The sequence below is a fragment of the Ambystoma mexicanum genome, chromosome 8, assembly GCF_040938575.1.
Source record: "Ambystoma mexicanum isolate Mex_15411 chromosome 8, UKY_AmexF1_1, whole genome shotgun sequence".
Taxonomy (NCBI): Eukaryota; Metazoa; Chordata; class Amphibia; order Caudata; family Ambystomatidae; genus Ambystoma; species Ambystoma mexicanum.
The window spans coordinates 532,140,818-532,158,902 of NC_090929.1; the positions used below are offsets into that span (position 1 = coordinate 532,140,818).

The 18,085-nt window shown below is 44.1% G+C and overlaps 1 protein-coding gene across 6 annotated transcripts in view; it reads left to right on the forward strand.

Moving 5' to 3' along the window:
• Positions 1–18,085, forward strand: part of PRDM16 (PR/SET domain 16) — a 1,279,606-nt gene that overhangs the window by 1,246,626 nt on the left and 14,895 nt on the right. For all 6 annotated transcript variants that reach the window (XM_069610219.1, XM_069610223.1, XM_069610220.1 and 3 more), the window contains 2 exons: positions 2,369–2,543; positions 16,050–16,289. In XM_069610219.1, coding sequence (XP_069466320.1) covers positions 2,369–2,543; positions 16,050–16,289 — 415 coding nt within the window. The remainder of the gene's footprint in view (positions 1–2,368; positions 2,544–16,049; positions 16,290–18,085) is intronic.

The following is an 18,085-nucleotide window of genomic DNA, read 5'->3' on the forward strand; positions in this document are numbered from 1 at the left end:
GGAGCCAGTGGAGAGATTTTAGGGCTGGAAAGATGAGGTCCCTGGTCTTGAAGCCAATGATAAGTCTCGCAAGTCCTATTCTGGATTAGCTGGAGGGGGGTGAAGGGAGGAAAGAGGCAGGTTGAGTCAGAGGCTTTTGCAGTAGTCAAGCCCAGAGAGAACAAGGGCTCTGGAGACATTGAGCTTCTGGGGTAAGGTGAGGAAAGCTAGAATGCCCCTCAGGAGATGAAGTCAAAAATCTGACTTCTTGGCAAGGTCTGTGTTGTGTGGAGAGAAAGAGAGAGAGGAGTCAAAGGTGATCCCAAGGTTTTTCTGCCTCACAGGTGGGTGTGGAGAGGGAATCCAATGAGTCTGGCCAGAGAGTGGGGGAGAAACAAGGAGTAGGCATCCCAATGAGAAGGATCTCTGTCTTACTGGCATTCATGTAGAGATCATTGGCAGAGCACCTTGCCTGAGTAACAGTCAGGCAGTCAGGTATGAGGGAGGTAGAGGAGGAAGTGGAGGTATGGCAAGGCAGCCCGAAAGAAAGCTGTGTGTCATCTGCATAACTCTGGAAATGAGGAAAGTGCAGATCAGGTAGGCCAGAGGGGCCAGGTAGATGTTGATGGTGATAGGATAGACCCCTGAGGGACACCACATGTAGAGAGTGAGGTGGAGAAGAAACAATGACAAATTTGCACTTGCGAGGGTCTTTTAGAGAGGAAGGAGGTCAGCCACGTCAGTGCCCTGTCCGTGATGCCTAGGTTTCATCGAGACGGTTTATGAGGATGGAGTGGTTGACTGTGTCAAAAGTGGAAGAAAGATTGAGGCGGATCAGAACAGAGGGAGTATTTTAGAGTCCAATTAGAGAGTAGGTCTTCAGGCATGTTCAGGAGAGCAGTTTCCATGCCTCTAGAGCTCTGAAACTGGACTGGTGATAATGGAGGCAGCCAGCTATTTCATTGTGGAGGGTCAGTAAGGGGGTGACCAACTTCTTCATGAGTTTGTCCAAGGAAGGGGTGATAGAGCTAGGGCGATAGGTAGCTGGGCAAGAGGGACAGCCTTTTTAGGAGAGGGTGCACATGATAGTGCTTAAGGGGTTGAGGGAAAGAACCTGTGGCAAAAGAGTGTTGCATAGGTCAGACAAGGCTGGGGCAAGGGTGGCAATGCTGTCCTTGATGGTTCTGAAGGAGCAGGGGAGCACCTGTTTAGAGGAGACTTTCATAGAGTGGGCAACTACAGAGATCTCATCTGGTGGAACGGGAGAGAGGGAAGAGAGTATGGGGGAGCAAAAGAGGTGAGAGGGCTGTCTCCAGGGTAACTGACACCAGTTTCATTCTCTGCCATGGGCTGAGAAACACAGGAATACAATAGCAGGGCCTTCAGCTGTTGAGGTGGTTTATAAATACATGAAATAAAACATAGGAATAGGCGTTATTTTTATACCTAGGGTAATATTATATCTGTCTTCATCTTGACTGCCTTTTTACAACATTATGAACTTGCAGTTTAAATGTGATGTGTCACTGACAATTATGGTAACTTACTGTGCATGCACTGCAGAATGTACCAGGAGATAAGAAAGCACATTAACCGCCATTGTAATATGCAGGCTCTCAACAAAACCATACAACAGTGATATTGCAATGTGTGTTCATTCATACTGTACAAACAGCAAGCAAAACATATGAGGGCTGCACTTCTGTATTTCTGGTGGTTTATGAGACACACTCATTGTGAGTAGGATCTGAGAAACACTCATTGAGTGTAGGGTCAAGGGCACAGCCATTGAGAGTAATATCAGAGACACACTAATGGAGAGTAGGATCAAGGACACACTCAATGAGAGTAGTATCAGAGACACACTCATTGAAAGTAGTATCAGAGACACAGTCATTGAGAGTAGGATCAAGGACACACCTATTGAGAGTAGTATCAGAGACACACTCAATGAGACACACTCAATGTGAGTAGGATCAGAGACACACTCAGTGAGAGTAGGATCAGAGACACACTCATAAAGGGGAAGGAAATTAATGGCATATTTAAACTTGATGGCCCATGCAAGCAAGGCAATGAGGTTATTTCAATGACACACATAAACATTCTGATGCATCAACAAGTTCATTAAAAGGGTGATACTGTAAATTTAAATGTAAATAAATTAAGGGATTGAGTTTCCTTTTAAATTGTGAGTCTTTGAAAGATCTCCTTTTTGTTTTTCATAAGTTGGTCGTTCAGCATCGTCTTCGTTTTGTTCTTGGCAGTATATCACCGACGCCTGACAACTGGTTTATTGTGTTAATGTTTCCGAGCTCCCTGCGGAGTGGCTGCAATGATATTTCATTCATGGTCCTGTTCCCCTTCTTGTCCCTCATTTCCTGTCTAGTGAGCCAGCACTCAGGAGTCATCACGAACCACCTTGGGACCAGTGCCTCCTCCCCCAACTCAGAATCCGAAAACCATGCACTTTTAGACGAGAAAGAAGACTCGTACTTCTCGGAAATCCGAAACTTCATTGCAAATAGCGAGCTGAACCAAACCTCGAGTTTAACGGACAAGAGGTAAGAAGAGAAGAGTTTGCTGTTGACAGTGTCAAGTACAAAGAAGCTAGAATTCAAAATCAGACATTAACCCGATGCTCGAAGGCTGTTAGAATCCACATTTTCTGCAATAACACAAGATGGTGAACTAATTAGAGTGGAATAAGCAAAGTGGGGAGAGGTTGGGGGCAAACCGAATCCACGGTGGTTTTGCCAAGTCAATGTTACAGTTAGAGACATGCACATTTTCCAAACCAAGCCTAATTTTGTCTTCATAGTTGATTGTTGTGTAAGTTCAGTTTCATAGCGCGAAGTACTAGTCCAACTTCGGGAGTGTTAGAGAGGCTCAAACAAGGAACAGCATCCACCTCCTTGCTCAGGGGTGGACTGGGAAGCAAAAGAGGCCCTGGAAATAATTTTCAAAGTGGCCCCATGTTAGACATTTTCAACAACCCCAACCCTTTTCCTATGGGAACATTTGAAAATACCACACAAAAGAGGCCCAGCGTGCAGAGGCCCACCGGGGAAATCTCCAGAGTTCCCTATGGCCCAGTCCACCCCTGTCCTTGCTCAGCATCAGACTTTCTTTGGCAATATTGAAAGGTTACTGGCAGCAAAGAAGCAGAATCGTGCAAGGACATTAAGAGGCGGGGGACAACCGTGCTAAACATACATACCCCAATGCACATGGGATATGATCGCTAGCCAATGCCGTTCTTTAAGAGAATGCATCTATGACATGGAAACGCTGCGCCTCGCAAATTTCAGACGAGCTCGCAAGTCAAGCACCGTCGAAGCCCAGCACATCTAGCCTCGGCATGTTGCTGTTATCGGGAGGCGTTGCGTGCATGGCTTGCCTTGTGTTTGCACTCCGTGCTGTAGCCAGGTGGGCTCTTATCCCACACCATTTGGGGCTGCGGTTTCTATTGCCGAGGAGAAACCGCAACCTGGAGGGGTTGGCCGCAAGGAGTGAGGGCGATCCGTTTCTGCTCCCACCACTAACCGAGCTTCTAAATCCGGCTTTATAAGCGGGCCCAGGCCCAGACGGCCTTAGCATCATTAGCGCGCCCCGAACGGTAGGACACCAGAAACCCGCCAGCCCGAGGCACAGAGCCGGGCTTTAATGCCTGTCCAGCAGATTTAGAGGGTGTGAGGGATAGAAATGACGTGTGCGTGTGTGAGTGTGTGCATCAGGCGGGTAGGGGAAGAGACTTCATGAGGTTGGAATTAAGTGGTGGTGTACCGAAGGAAGGGGGGGGCCATTAATCACGATAATAGGGCAGGAGACCCTCGTTCTGAATTCAATCATGCCGTGAGCAACCTGCCCTGGCTCAGCTTCCTGGGCTAAAGGCACACACGCAGCGCCTGAAATGGAACGGGTTCCTAATATGATTAAATATATAAATATATATACGTGTTTTCTTTGCAAAAGAGTCGTGCGGCGGAAGAAGCAAAAAAATAAAAAAATAAAAACTAAGCCCTTTTAAGAGACTAAGCTCTGAGGTCCATGCTCATGTGAAATAGAACCCCACATCTTGGTTCAGACTGCAAAGGGGGCCAGGCATGGTGAGCCTTTCCTTTTGTGAGTTGGTGTCCCAAACACGTGCTCCGATGGCTACTGAGAGGGAGGGCTTTAAGGCCCCTGACCCAGGAAGAGGAGATGCCAGCCCAGCCTCGTTAGTGCTCTTCCCCTGATAAGAAACAGCTTGTGAGGCATTCTGGGATGTGTTTTGCGATTCATTTGAGTACACACGGCATTCACTGGTGTTTCTTCACACTATAAACATTTTAATCGAGCACAGGAAATGTTTAGGCAGTGGGCAGCCATTAACATAAACCCTGGCCAGAATGGCTCAGAATATGAAATGTGGATGAACACAAAGGCGCCAATGTGTCGCAAATGTCGCTGCAGTAGAACAAATAATTCAGGGCATTAATGAAACATTTTATTTTTTTGGTCTGATGATGATTTAGGGCCTGATTCATGGAATATTTAGCGCGGTGCAAAGCATTGCAAAAATACTCTTTGCACTGCGAATTAGGCCCATTTAGCGCGGTGCTCAGAGTACTTTTGCAGTGCAAAGTGGCTTTCCACTGCAAAAATGCACTTTGCACTGCTCCGTGAATGAGGGTGTTTGTTAGCAGTGCAAAGTCACTTTGCACCAATGCAAAGTCGCTTTGCACCATGCTAAAAATTCCACGAATCAGGCCGTAAATGTCTTGAGCAAATATGATTTTCTGTGGGTTATCCTGAGCAACTACATTATTACACTCAATGCCCCATCTCAGGGCATTAGACTTCAAATGTAGCTCTACTCCCCAAGCGTTGTAATTACTAGACCCACATTTTCTGCCTGCTGCTGTGCACATACTCCAATCATATTTTCCTGCCATTGACCAATGGTAGGCTTTAGAACGCAATTTGAAGGGCCATGGAGCTCTGGAACAGAAATTAAGTAACATTTGTTTATGTTCGTATACGAAATGGTGGGATTAGGGCCTTGATTGTAATTGAAGAACAGCAACACTAGACATAGGGATTTAAAAATGAGGCAAAGTAGGGATGAGTGAAAGTATGTTTTGTAATTAATCTTTTATAAAGTGCTAATCACCATCACTTCTTTCCACTCTTGCCGGGGACCTCTCATACACACTTGCATCCTTAAAACTGACATTTTAAGCTAAGAACATCCCCCAATCACCATTCTCAGAAACTCGCTAGAGTTTTCTTTACTGCTCTTCTTATGACAGCCAATACCTCCCTCAACGGGTGTACATTCCCTGGCATCTTAAAAACAGGGTTTATACGCCCACCTCTGATAAAACCCAACCGCAAACTGGAAGACTTAGAAAACTATCACAAGCCTCCTGATTACCTGCAAAGTTTTTGAGAAGTTAGTTGCTATCCAACTACTAACAAAAATCAAGCAAAGCGGTCTGCTTAGGGATTAGGAATCTGGGTTCTGACCCACATGCAGCAAGGAGCCAGCCACCATCCAGATGACCAAGATGCCCGTTAGCCAATTGAAAAAGGGGACTTGTGCATGCTTGTCCTATTGGACCTCTCTGCTCTATTTGACGCACTCAACAATCACACACCACTCACGATCCTTGAACACAGGATGGCCTTCTCTGGCACTGTCCTGACGTGTTTCACAGCCTACCTATCTAGCATGCACCAGGCTGCCCATACAGGCTCCTCAGATTCGAATGCTGGCCTGTCACCTGTGGAGACCATCAGGGTTCCATTCTCGAGCCGGTAATCTTTAACCTCCATTGGAAATTGGCAGGCTGAAACCTAAACAACCCAGGCATCGCGATCCACCAGAACACAGATGAAACACAGTTGTACTTTAAGGTCAAGGACCTATGAGATATTGCTTAGCTTTGCTCATGCCTTGTAACCATTCAAAGATGGGTGTTTGCTTAAAGCTCAACACTAGCAAGACTAATTTAGTACGTCTCCGCCATCCCTAAGAACAGGAACACACTAATCACTGGAAGTAATTGACGTTGAGGGGGAGGGGGGTTCAACTCTCACCTGACTCCCTTAGCGAAATGCCTAGATTTCATTGTGGATAGCAATCAGTACTTCCAACAACACATCATAAAAAAGGCTTACACATCTTGGTATCAGATCTCTCTACTCCGCACGATGAAGCTGTTCTTCCCACCCCAGGACTTCCTAATTGTTTGTTCAGGCCCTACTGATCTCTCACATTGATGAGGGCCATGGCATCCTCACGGGCCTCCCGTCCTCTCTCCTGGTCCCTCTCAAAGGGGCCCCCCATGCTGCAGCTCGCCTCACCACTGGCTCTTGGAAATTTTACCACCTCACCCTAAACTTGCACAAATTACACTCCCCACCCCAGCTAGTACTTGGTTCAACACCACGTGCGGCACCTTCAAGGAAACTCCAGCCAGTACCACAGCCTACATGACAGCCAAACTAAAAACTTCGGACTATCACCAGGTAGGAAACTAGATAGACTTGCAGGGCGAAGAGTAGGGAGCACTTGTCATCCTACAATGCTCCAGTCCTCTGGAACTCTGTGCCAGTCGCGATCCAGACTATTTCAAGTCTCCCTCAGTTTAGGAAAGAACTGAAGATCTGGGTCGTCCAACTGTACCTTGGTGCGACCCATATTCTGGCTATCTTGTGAACACCCCGTCCGCATATTGTGGTGTGATAATTATTGCTAATGTTTACTGGATAACTTGTTACATTCTTGCTGTTAATGTTTAGCTCTATGGCCTGTACAGTGCTCTGTTACTCCTGTGGTAGGTTTGCGCTATACTACTGCTACTACTACTACTACTACTACTACTACTACTACTACTACTACTACTACTACTACTACTAATAATAATAATAATAATCATACATCTGAGAAAGATGACACATTCATTATGAAGAGTCAATCGGATACAGCAGTATGGAAAAGCAAGACAAATTCAATGATACTTATTGAAGCAAAAGGGGCTGATCTGCAAAGAAGTTGCTCTGAGTAACTCTGAACTACACTTGGCATAAACCTGAGGAGGGTTGCTCGATTTACAAAAACGTTCCTAAGAAAAAGTCTGACTTACTCCTGGCTTAATCCTGATTTACTCGTCGTAAATCAGGAGTGAATCAGAGTCATTTACAGTAACGTGAATTAAGTAACTGCTTCATGTTTAAGTCAAGGGTACGTCAGAGTCATTTCGTTGTGGAACGCCCTTAAGAGTTTAGCAGCAGAGGTGCGATGACTCCACTGTCGTCGGTAAACTATGCCCATTGTTGTGACTAAAGCAGCAAAAAAGGCACACACAATGGAGATAAGGTAACCATAACCAAAGAAAAGCACACAAAGAAAATATGCCCAGCGCTTAATGCACTAATACTCCCAAAAGGAGCCTCAGGGGTGAGGGCTACCTATGTGTGCAAGGGCTGCAGTCAGCAAGAAGGGGATGCCACATCTGGGGCCATATTACAGAAACTTTGCACGGTATTAGCACTAGGGCAAAGTTTGCCATATTTTTAAAAACACTGTGACAGATTCACCAACTATTTCACAATGACAAGTGCAGTATGCCATCATTAAAAAAAAAAGATACATTTTCAATGCATTTTCTCACCAGGGCAAAGTTTGCCCTGGTGCTAATACCATTCCGTACTTTGCCCTGTTGCAATAATGCAGCAAAAATGTATCTTTTTTGCCAGAGGACAATTTTTGCCCTGGTGCTTATAACATGCCAGACTGCACTTCTCACGGTGCAGTAGCTTTCTAATATGTCACAGTGTTTTTAAAAACAGGGCACATTTTGCCCTACTGCTAATACTGTGCTATTTTGCACGTGCACCAGTGCAAAGTTTCTGTAATCTGGCCCCTGACAGGATCGACACCACTACTCAGGTTATGGGTTCGATTTTTTTTTAAAAGGACATTTAAATAAGGTATTCTGAAAATCCTACCTTTCGAATATGCCATCCCACTGCCCCTAATCATGCAGCTTACACTAGTTTATTGTACACCTGGGGCCTTATTACAGAATCTTTGCACCAGTGCGAGTGCAAAGTTGCACGGTATTACACTGCAACATATTAGAAAATCATTGCACCATGCCAAGTGTAGTTTGGCATTTTACAAGCACCGGGGCGAAAATTGTCTTTGCCCTGGTGAAAAACATGCATAAAAAAAAAATGTTTTGCACTAAGGCAATATTTTTATAGCATAGCAAACTGTACTTGTCATGATGCAGTGGTTTTCTATTATACCCCCGTGTTTTCAAAAATAGGGCAAACTTTGCCCTAGTGCTAATACCGTGCAACTTTGCACTTCCACCAGTGCAAAGTTTCTGTAATCTGGTCTCTGATCTGCAAATTCCCAATTTAGCATCCAGTGCTAAACACCTGCACATTCATCACTTGAAGGCATCGACTTTACTGTGTTACAGCAACAAGCACACAATGTATGATCAATTTAGGGACCCATTCTATAGAGACACCTGAGAGTAAACAGTCACTTATGGGTAAAATAACAGGTGTAAGTAGAACGATCCAACTCAATTGGTCCTCATTTTAAAGCCCTCGCAGGCCTGCGCGGATTTCAATGATTGACCTGCAGGTTACACACCGTCTTCTGCAGGAGGTGCAGAACCCTCTGAGCTATCCTACTGCCACTTTAAGTACAGTAAGTGTTATTTCGGGATAGCTGCTGCATGAGGTTCCTTGGGGTTCCTCTCAACTCTGATGTCATTGGTTCTACGATTGACCAATGACAGAATTTGAGGAATAGATGGAGGCCTCAGAATGCGCCAGAGGGGTTTCCATGGCCCGGACTAGCTGTTTGCCACCAGGATCACTCGTCTTGCTATCCTCAGAAGAAAATGTGCCTGCACTTCTCCCATCCTACACCGCCAGGGAAGAAAAACAAAAACTGTTCAGGCCTGGCGGAGAATTCCTTGTTCCCACAGACACTACACATCAGGGCAGGCTTGGCTATCTCCAAAACAAAAGTTGGACATGAAGTTTGTTTTCTGTCTGTCTGCGCGGAAAGATAAACGAGCCTTTCGTACATGCTGACAGCTCTAGCCGTGTAATTACGGACAAATACACCCCGGCGCGAACGAGGTCGATAAGGCCCAATGTTAACGCGAGCTCTGCAATCTACTCCTGGACCCTGTTTGGAACATCAGCTTTTATAAAGCAGATATGCGCAAAAAATAGCAACCCGCTATCGGTCTCATTATGAACGCGGAGATTATGAATGTGGAAAAATTAAACAAGGAAAAGGCCCTTCCGAGTTGTCTTCCCACATCCGTGCCATTCCCAGGCTGGTCGGGCATGAGGAGTCCCTGCACAGTGCAGAAACTGTGTGCGGGAACTCTGCACAGTGGTTTGCACCCCTTGCATGAACTTCTCATAAGTGCTTAATTTATGGGGGTGTTGGGCAGGACTCAGCCCTGGCACTTTTTTGTCTTGATTATGAAGTGCTGATAGTCCGAGCATCCATCAACCCCAATTAATAGTTTAACCCCAAATGTGTCGACACTGTGGGGAGTGGATGCGTGTGGTGGCCGCAATGGTATGGAACTAGAACATATTCGGGACCTGGCACTTATGTTTTTACAAATTAAGCACTCATGCCCCGGAGGGCCCACGCTAGGAAATAGCAGTCAAAACAAAGAAGCTAGGACAACCATATTTCCTATCTTGGCTGTCAAAGAAGATCTCCCCCATGTGCATGCGTGCAAAGTGCAGTTCTCCCCTGGATTCACTGCATGAATGAGATGAAATGGTTGGGAATCCAGCGGAACCCTAGTTCCTATTCCTTTCCCTGTACGTTGCAGTGGATCCCTAAGCTATCTCTAGTGCATGCAGAGAAGGTTCAGAATTGGCCAGTAAACACCGGAGCAATGGCAGCACCATTGGAGCGGGCAACTCCTTTGAAAATGTATGTCCACGTCAGAATCAAGCCCTGTGTCGTGCATGAGCCACCGCACTAAGGAGCAGTGCAAGGATATTTGCTCCCTATGCAAAGTCATATTTTGCCTACCAGCTATCTATCATTCACAGCCTAAAAGGGGCACCCTAAACGGATTTCAATTTTTTCCTACATTACTGGTTGGGTCTGTACGAGCCGAACCGTAGCTAGTTCAGGTGAGTGGTGTTAGATTGGAAACAATGGACCGCAGGGCAATCTGCCACGCGCTACCCATCGGTGTTGTGGTTGATTGTGAAGTTCACAAATATTGATATGTGACTTGCTCTGCTCAGACCAGATGATCTTTTGAGAAGGGTTCTGCAACGGGTGGCTGTCCAGATGTTTTGAACTACTTCTAACTTCATCCCTCGTCAGTATAGTGACCAGGGTTGTCGAACTCCAGACCTTGTGGGCCAGATCCATGCCGGGGTTTCAGGATACCCCTCTTTAATATTCATGAGATACATTTGCATATGATGATTGTAAATGTATGCATATTTTTCCTCATGAAGATTAATGAGGGATATCGTGAAAACCTGTCAGGATTCTGGCCCTGGAGTCCCGGAGTTGGACAACCCTGGATAGTCAATGGTGTGAAGACAACTCTTTTAGATGTACCAAACTCTCCTGAAAGTCGTGAACATCCCAGTGTCCCAATCTCTACCCAGCAGGATTGTGCCCATCTCCTGATAATGTTCACTCTTCCTACATAAACCACTAGAAAACAAGTTCATGCATAAACCAAACGCCTAACTTCCAGGCAAGCCCTTTTTAGAAGGCGTCGCAGTCTGACCCTATTACTGACTCATACGGTCCCAGACAGCGGGCTGTCTGACTCAATGGGGAGAACCAGAGCAGGGATAGTTTCTTGCCTCCAGGACAATCATTTCCATCAGCGACATGGCACCGGCAGCCTTAAAAGTACACATGTAGAACCCAATGTGGATTTCAATTCACAGCCAAATATTCTTTTGCACCCGTGATTATGGTAAATCTGGAGTCAACACATGGATGCCTGTTGCATGCCAAGGTCATACATACAGATGATTCCCGATTTAGCAAGTCAACACCAAACCTCAGAACCAGGCCCAACGGGAAGCCTTTATTTTTAAATATCACTATTTTATGCAACATCGCCTTTCCATCAAGTTGTTAATGGGCTCATGTTTCAAACAAACAACCTGTGCATCACATGCTGGCACACAGTTTTACTTGCAATGGACTATACTTGGAAGATATTTCTGTTGGGGCAAGGCCCCGATAGTGTTAGACACTGCGTACTGGTGAAGCGTAGAGCAGACTTTGAACCTTGTGAATAGAGGAGAAGAGGTGCACCCCAACTCACTGAAAATAACCCGGCCACTTCAGATGGGAGAGCAGTACAACCCTTACACTAAAATTGGAGGGGGGCCCTCCTCTCAGAAGCAGGGGCACAGAACTGGGATACCACAGCAGCACATGAGCTGAAATTGACATGGGGAAGGTGTACAAAAAAGGTTCACTTACACAGATATGCAGCGCTTTTCTTTACCCCACCCCCTTAAAGTTATATGCACTGTTGATTAATTGTCTCAAAGCCTGAATTTGCCGCTTCTGGGGAAAAAGGGAGATATAAGCTAGGTGATGATCTTTGGGATAAAGAAGGATTTGTAGAAAACACAGGGTAAGAGTTAGGGAGCAAAAGAAGTGATACATTAGGAAACTGAGTGCTTGATATAAATAGCTGATCATGATTTAAGAAGGATCTAGAAGAAGTCGAGGGCTCCTGCCTTTGGTTAAAGATCTCATGACCCAGACAACTTGAATTCTCACAGTCTTTACACACTGAGATGGGGCACTCCCTCCTGGTGTCATCGCATGATGGCTTCTGGTGCCACATGCAGTCCTGTGTTGGAGGCAGCCATGCCTCTGGGCTTCCCAAAGAGTTTCCATGGGCTAGAAGCAGTTATTTGGAGTTACCCCCATTATTCCATGTCTTGCAGAAAGCCGCCCCCCCCGACCGCGGACATTGGAAGTAACAGCAGGTGTGTGGGTGTAGGTACCTGGAGGTTGAGGACTGGGGTCAGTGTGTGAGGGTCAGTGCTGAACCCCAACCAACGGTTAAAGCACTCACTTTATTTGAAGACCAAAGTCAATGAAAAATGGTCATGCTAAGAGCATCAAGAAACTAGTTTATTAGAAAAACACCTATAGCCAGGGTAATGATACCAGATAACAATTGTATCATTGACATGTTTTTTATGATCAATCGTCGAATGCATAGAAAGAGAAATAACATAACATTCATTTTTAAAACACCACTTTATTAAAACAGTCCCAAAAAAGAATGAAATCAAATTAAGTCTAAAAGTGAAAAAGAGGTAACCTGGGAAGTGATTTTTAGGGAGATAAACATTTAGAGCCTGACATTAAGGGATTAGCTAATATCAGGATGATACAGAGCAATAGCAATACAACATGGCTATATATGTACCCTTTATAAACATCGGGGCAGCCGCTGCTGACATGCTCCCTAGTTATGCTTTCCCCCTTTTGGGAAGACGAAACATACTATTCCCGAGGCCCAAACATAAGGCCCTGATGTGTGAGGCTTTTGTAACATTTTGTTTTGAGAAGGTGCACATATAATGGGTCACTATTTTGTAACAGCAGAAGGCTTCAGATATGGACACGCCCTACCAGTGGGTTTTCTAAATGTCCATATATGGACACGCCCTACCAGTGGGTTTTCTAAATGTCCATATATGGACACGCCCTACCAGTGGGTTTTCTGAATGTCCATATATGGACACGCCCTACCAGTGGGTTTTCTAAATGTCCATATATGGACACGCCCTACCAGTGGGTTTTCTAAATGTCCATATATGGACAGGCCCTACCAGTGGGTTTTCTAAATGTCCATACATGGACACGCCCTACCAGTGGGTTTTCTAAATGTCCAGGTATGGACACGCCCTACCAGTGGGTTTTCTAAATGTCCGGATATGGACACGCCCTACCAGTGGGTTTTCTAAATGTCCGGATATGGACACGCCCTACCAGTGGGTTTTCTAAATGTCCATATCAGCCAAAACCCATGCACGGTTCTCGGTTCATAAAGCTGCAACCCAATGCCCGTAGGAGATGACCAGTCAGCTCCAATTGCCGTCTGTCTTTATATCTTGAATTTGCAGTGACCAAAAACGCGCTGGTAATTTTCCAGAGATCCCAATTTGCCCTGTGTGTCGGGTGTGGGAAGATGATTGTCTTTGGCTGAACACACTTTGCATTCGGTTCCATGCATGTATGATTGGAAATAAAACCTCATTTGCTGCTCAGAATGCAGGAATGATGGGAGTTCAAAATGACTGGACTTGCAGAACGACATCTATCTCTGCATATTCTTTGAGCAATCTGAGTGAAATTACTTGTAATGTTAGGAGAAAAATCCAGGCAGGCATTTTTCCAGACTAATATTTATAATTAACCCCGTAAGTGCCAAGGATGAGTGTGCTCGTCCTTTTTGCATAGACCTGCATAATAGCCTGGCACTTACCTCTGCAGTTACTTAGCATGTAGACTGTCTGGGAGCCATCCCATCACGCAAGATTCTTTATACAGAGCTCCATCAATCAGTGGGGATATTCAGAAAACTGGGGGCAACCGGCACCTACATTTTTGAAGCCCGGAATAGTCACCTCAGTTTTCTGAGTTTACTAGCATTTGCGCCTCTGAGTTTGATAATGATAACACTCGTCTCTGTACATGTAGACCAGATAATGCAGCCTTCTTTACAGACTTTTCTTTTAACAAAACGTGGATTCTGGGGTTGATAGCATTGGTTCACTTCAATGGAACCAACAGGACCAACACAATGTCTAACAGTGATTTGGACAAGGAGAACGCAAGACTTTGAACATGTTGTCTCTAAGATGCTGAACCTTCCGGTGATGCTATTCACCGGGAGCTTGCCCTCTGCCGCTGTCTCTCATTCACCACCATTCACCATCTCCCTCTCTCTCTCTATTCTTGCTCTCTCTTCCTCTGTCTCTTCCATCTTTCCCTTCTCTTGCTTGACATCCAACTTTCTCTCCCATTGTCCAATTTGCTTGCTTTCTCTCCCTAATAAATTTCTTAATATTTCTGCCGCAATTGTGTATACCCATTATATATTGGCTTATAAAGAAATATGCATGTTTTCAGCAGTTACTCTGTGAAGACAAAATGATACACTGGGATGATCACCTTGGAAAAATATCACTGACATTCTCAAAGTATAAACCCTGAAAATAGACCACCCTACCTATAATTCCTCTACGTGCACGAGGCCAAGTAAAGCCTCCCTCAATCCAGTGTTCAATCGTTCAATGATTGTTTTTCACCAAGAGTTAAACCTTTCAATAACCATTTTTTTATGTGCAGCCAATGCCTTTCACATTTGAGCCATGATTTAATTACAAATTATTACGTCTGTGATGGCATAATAGCAAATTCTTACCTGCAACAGATGGCAAATATTACGGGTGCTCCTAAAATGTTACTGAGTTCCAATAACTATACTCTAAATAAACATATCTTCGAACAATATTAAGAAGATCTATGGACAATTGTGTTATATTTGTAACTAATGATATGTGTGAATGTGCATATATCATGACATTCAGCAAAACAAACAATATCCAAAATAAATCAATATCACTTCCACTGCTTGCATTTTTGATCTTCTACTAGACTTCCTCGGCCCTCGCTCACCATCGCCAATCTGTCTAGCTCCATGCGGGTATGTTGCAGATGTGCTGTAACAACTAAGCTGCTTTATTATTACAACCTCTCTTAAAATCTATTCTTCAAAGCCGTAACCATCCTTAGGGCTGTGCAAGCACTATGCAAAAGGCCTAAGATACAGCGCAACATGCAAGACTTCATTACAATTGTAGGTTCTATGTTATTACAACAACAGTCTTTTTTTCCACATTTTTTTACCAAAATATTTTTTGGGGAAAAAAGTTATTAAAAAATGTTTTTGTTCATTTTGGGCCCCACTCGCAAGATCTTCTCCCCTTTTAATTTAACATTATTCCCTACCCTTCTACCCCTTATATACCATTACCCACTACCCCATACATTTTTCAATTCGTTTTTCGTAAAACCATTCAATAAAAACCCATTGAAAAAAATACTGTAGATGTCACAATGTTGTATCACAATTGTATACTACATTTGGTGTAATGCGCAGTATGTCCCTGATTGGCAGTGTAGAGGAATATTTAGGAGTCTTACAAAGGGGGTGCATAGAAAGAATTTGGCACACTTAGAAATACATATAAAACAAAATTTCCTGGAAGAAATTTGAGAACGTTCAGTTTTCCAAGTGCCGAGAATTAAAAAAAACAAAAAATAGACAGGCAGAATCCTCAGCTGGTGGTGATAATTGATCCAGAGGGAGAATCAAATTTGGGCATTTATTTTAGAGGAAATCGATCAAAACTCTGGAAAGCAAACACAAATGTGAAGTGTTTAGGTTAAGTGACAACGTCCAGGGCTCAGAAAGAATCCTCTTGGGTGGAGGCCCACTCTGTTTGCAGAGAAAAAAACAAGACTTCCTTTGACCGTGGTATTTAATCTGCAGGCTACCTCAGGACAGACTGAGTTATGCAGCTGTCACTCAGTGCCGCGCCCTGGCTCTACCGACACTGCGTCTTTCATAGACCTCAACACATTTCATAATCACAATTTCTACCGTGATCTTACGGTGAAGTGCCTCAAAGACAAGCTGCAGGGAGGCCGGGTGGTGGCCAGATGTTTACACATGTAGGAATATTTTTAACTGCTTGTTGGAGTGGACTATGTATCCCAAATTGTGTTTTCCATTTATGTCACAAAAATAGATATGGACAAGGAGGCTGCAGAGAACTTTGCTGCCCTTATTAACTATCCGAAAATTGCTCCAGAAATGTGTGTTTGATTTTATAAGTGTGCTTGTGTAAATATTGATATCCATAATTCTTTAGGTGGCAGGAGGCAATGCAGGTTATGTTTGTTAACACAATGTATATATCTTTTACTTCACCATTTTTTGCAGGCCAGAAAGTCAGGAGCTTGATGGTAACTCCCAGTGTCACGGCTTAGCAAATCGGAAATCGGTCGACGCCGACGAAGATGACGAAGACGACCTGGAAGAGGAATACGAGGACAGTAGCCTGACGGGAAAGTCACAGGACGAGACGGCGTCACCCCCACCAGAACCCCAGGGAGCCTATGAGGAAGACGAGGAAGAGGAAGAGCCCACATCACTCTCCATGAGCTTCGACCACACCCGAAGGTTCGTGGCAAGGGGCATCACTAACTGGCAGACCGGTCAAACGTTTGCTTATTCTAGTCTCTTGTGTTAATAAACATAACTCATAGCTTTTTGATCTATTACTTTAAATCTCCAATTCTTTGCTGAATAGATTAAATAATTATAATGCACACTATGTCGTACTCACCAATAGGGTATAAAGTAATGGCCAGTCATTTCATCAAACTGTGCATGCTAGCAACACATTGAACAAAAAACTCTAACACTCCTAATTCATTAAAACAATGTCACACTAAAAAGTGCACTCACATGCCTACGGCAAATCGGTGTGCTTATCCCTATTATCTCAAAGGTTCGCCAGCAGGTTTATGACTACATCCCTTAAATCTGTGATAGAATTGAAGACCCTGTATAGAATGATGTTGCCCTTTGTGGACAGCTCTTCTCAAAAAGACACGCATAATAGGTTGTCAGTTTCAACATTTTCACAAACAAAGTGGCATTCAAAGCCAAGTAGCAACCTTGAGCAAAAGAGATGCCTTTCCTATGTATGAACCATGAAGGAAGAGAAGGCGGGTTGGTCCCAAAAGAAGGAATGGCCCGCTTCCTGGCTCCAGTCAAAACTGCGGGTGATCTACTCCAGAGGCTAATGTTACTGCTTTAGACCTGCCTCCACTTTAATTGAGGGCAGAGCTGTCTATTCTCCAGTTGGCATCAGGAGGCAACACCCAATGCACAAAGCTCCACCTTCGCCCGATGGTACAGGCACTATTATGACTTCTACAGATTCAAATAGAAGTTTGTCTGGCATTAGGCAGAAGTAAGAGATGCCGCTCCCTTTATGGTAGGTTCAGGGGCTTCTCCCAACCAGTGGTGATGGTTGTCAGCACTGAGTGCTAGTTGATGGAGGGAGCAAAGCCTTCCCTGCTGTGTCTGAAGCAGGGAAGGCATGATTCCCAAGCATGGTAGGCACTGGCCAGTTAGCAGCCAATCAGACTGGTGCATTCAGATTCGAGAGGATTATTTGTTCATACGCTCTCAAATACAAATACGTTTCCTATATATTGGTGGTCAAAACGCATTCCATTGGAAAAGAATCTATTTTGGGTTTCAATATGACATGCCATTGTGTAAATGCGATTTTCCTTTAATGCAGAAGTTGAGTTTAGCATGGGATCTCTATAAATCGCTATAAAGAATCTTTTAAAAAACGTAATAGGGATTTAGTAGAGTCCCACCAAATGACTTAAACCGTTCACTGTTATAAATTAAAAAATACATAAATAGATACAAACATCCAGCACATTTTCTTGAGAACACAATGGTATCTTCTAAGGAACAAGCAGTTGTATTGTCACATTCCAAGTATGAAGATTTTGCAAAATGTCAATTCATTTTAATATTATTCTTGTTTGAATAACAAACTATTCTTGCTTGCTGTGTTTATTACATTGTTTTTCTATATAGCAAGGTTAGTAGCCACATATGCTCAGGCAGCAACATAGCTTAGTGACCGAATAATCTTAAATGCAGCCCCCGTTTAATAATTCAGCTTTGTGCGCATATCGCATGCTCTGCAGAGAGATATTAACTGGGAGGAGCCTCCAAGCTGCATGCACAGCATACAATAAGACAATTTAGAGCACCAAGAAGCTCATTTGAAATAATACATCTTTCTAACAATAAGATATATGTGAATTAATATAATCACATTCCTTATCTTCATAAGATAAATCATGCCAAGCAAATCCCTTTGGATAACAATGCATGTCCGACATGTTAACAGCCTCTTGGATTTGAATCACAACCCAATGCAT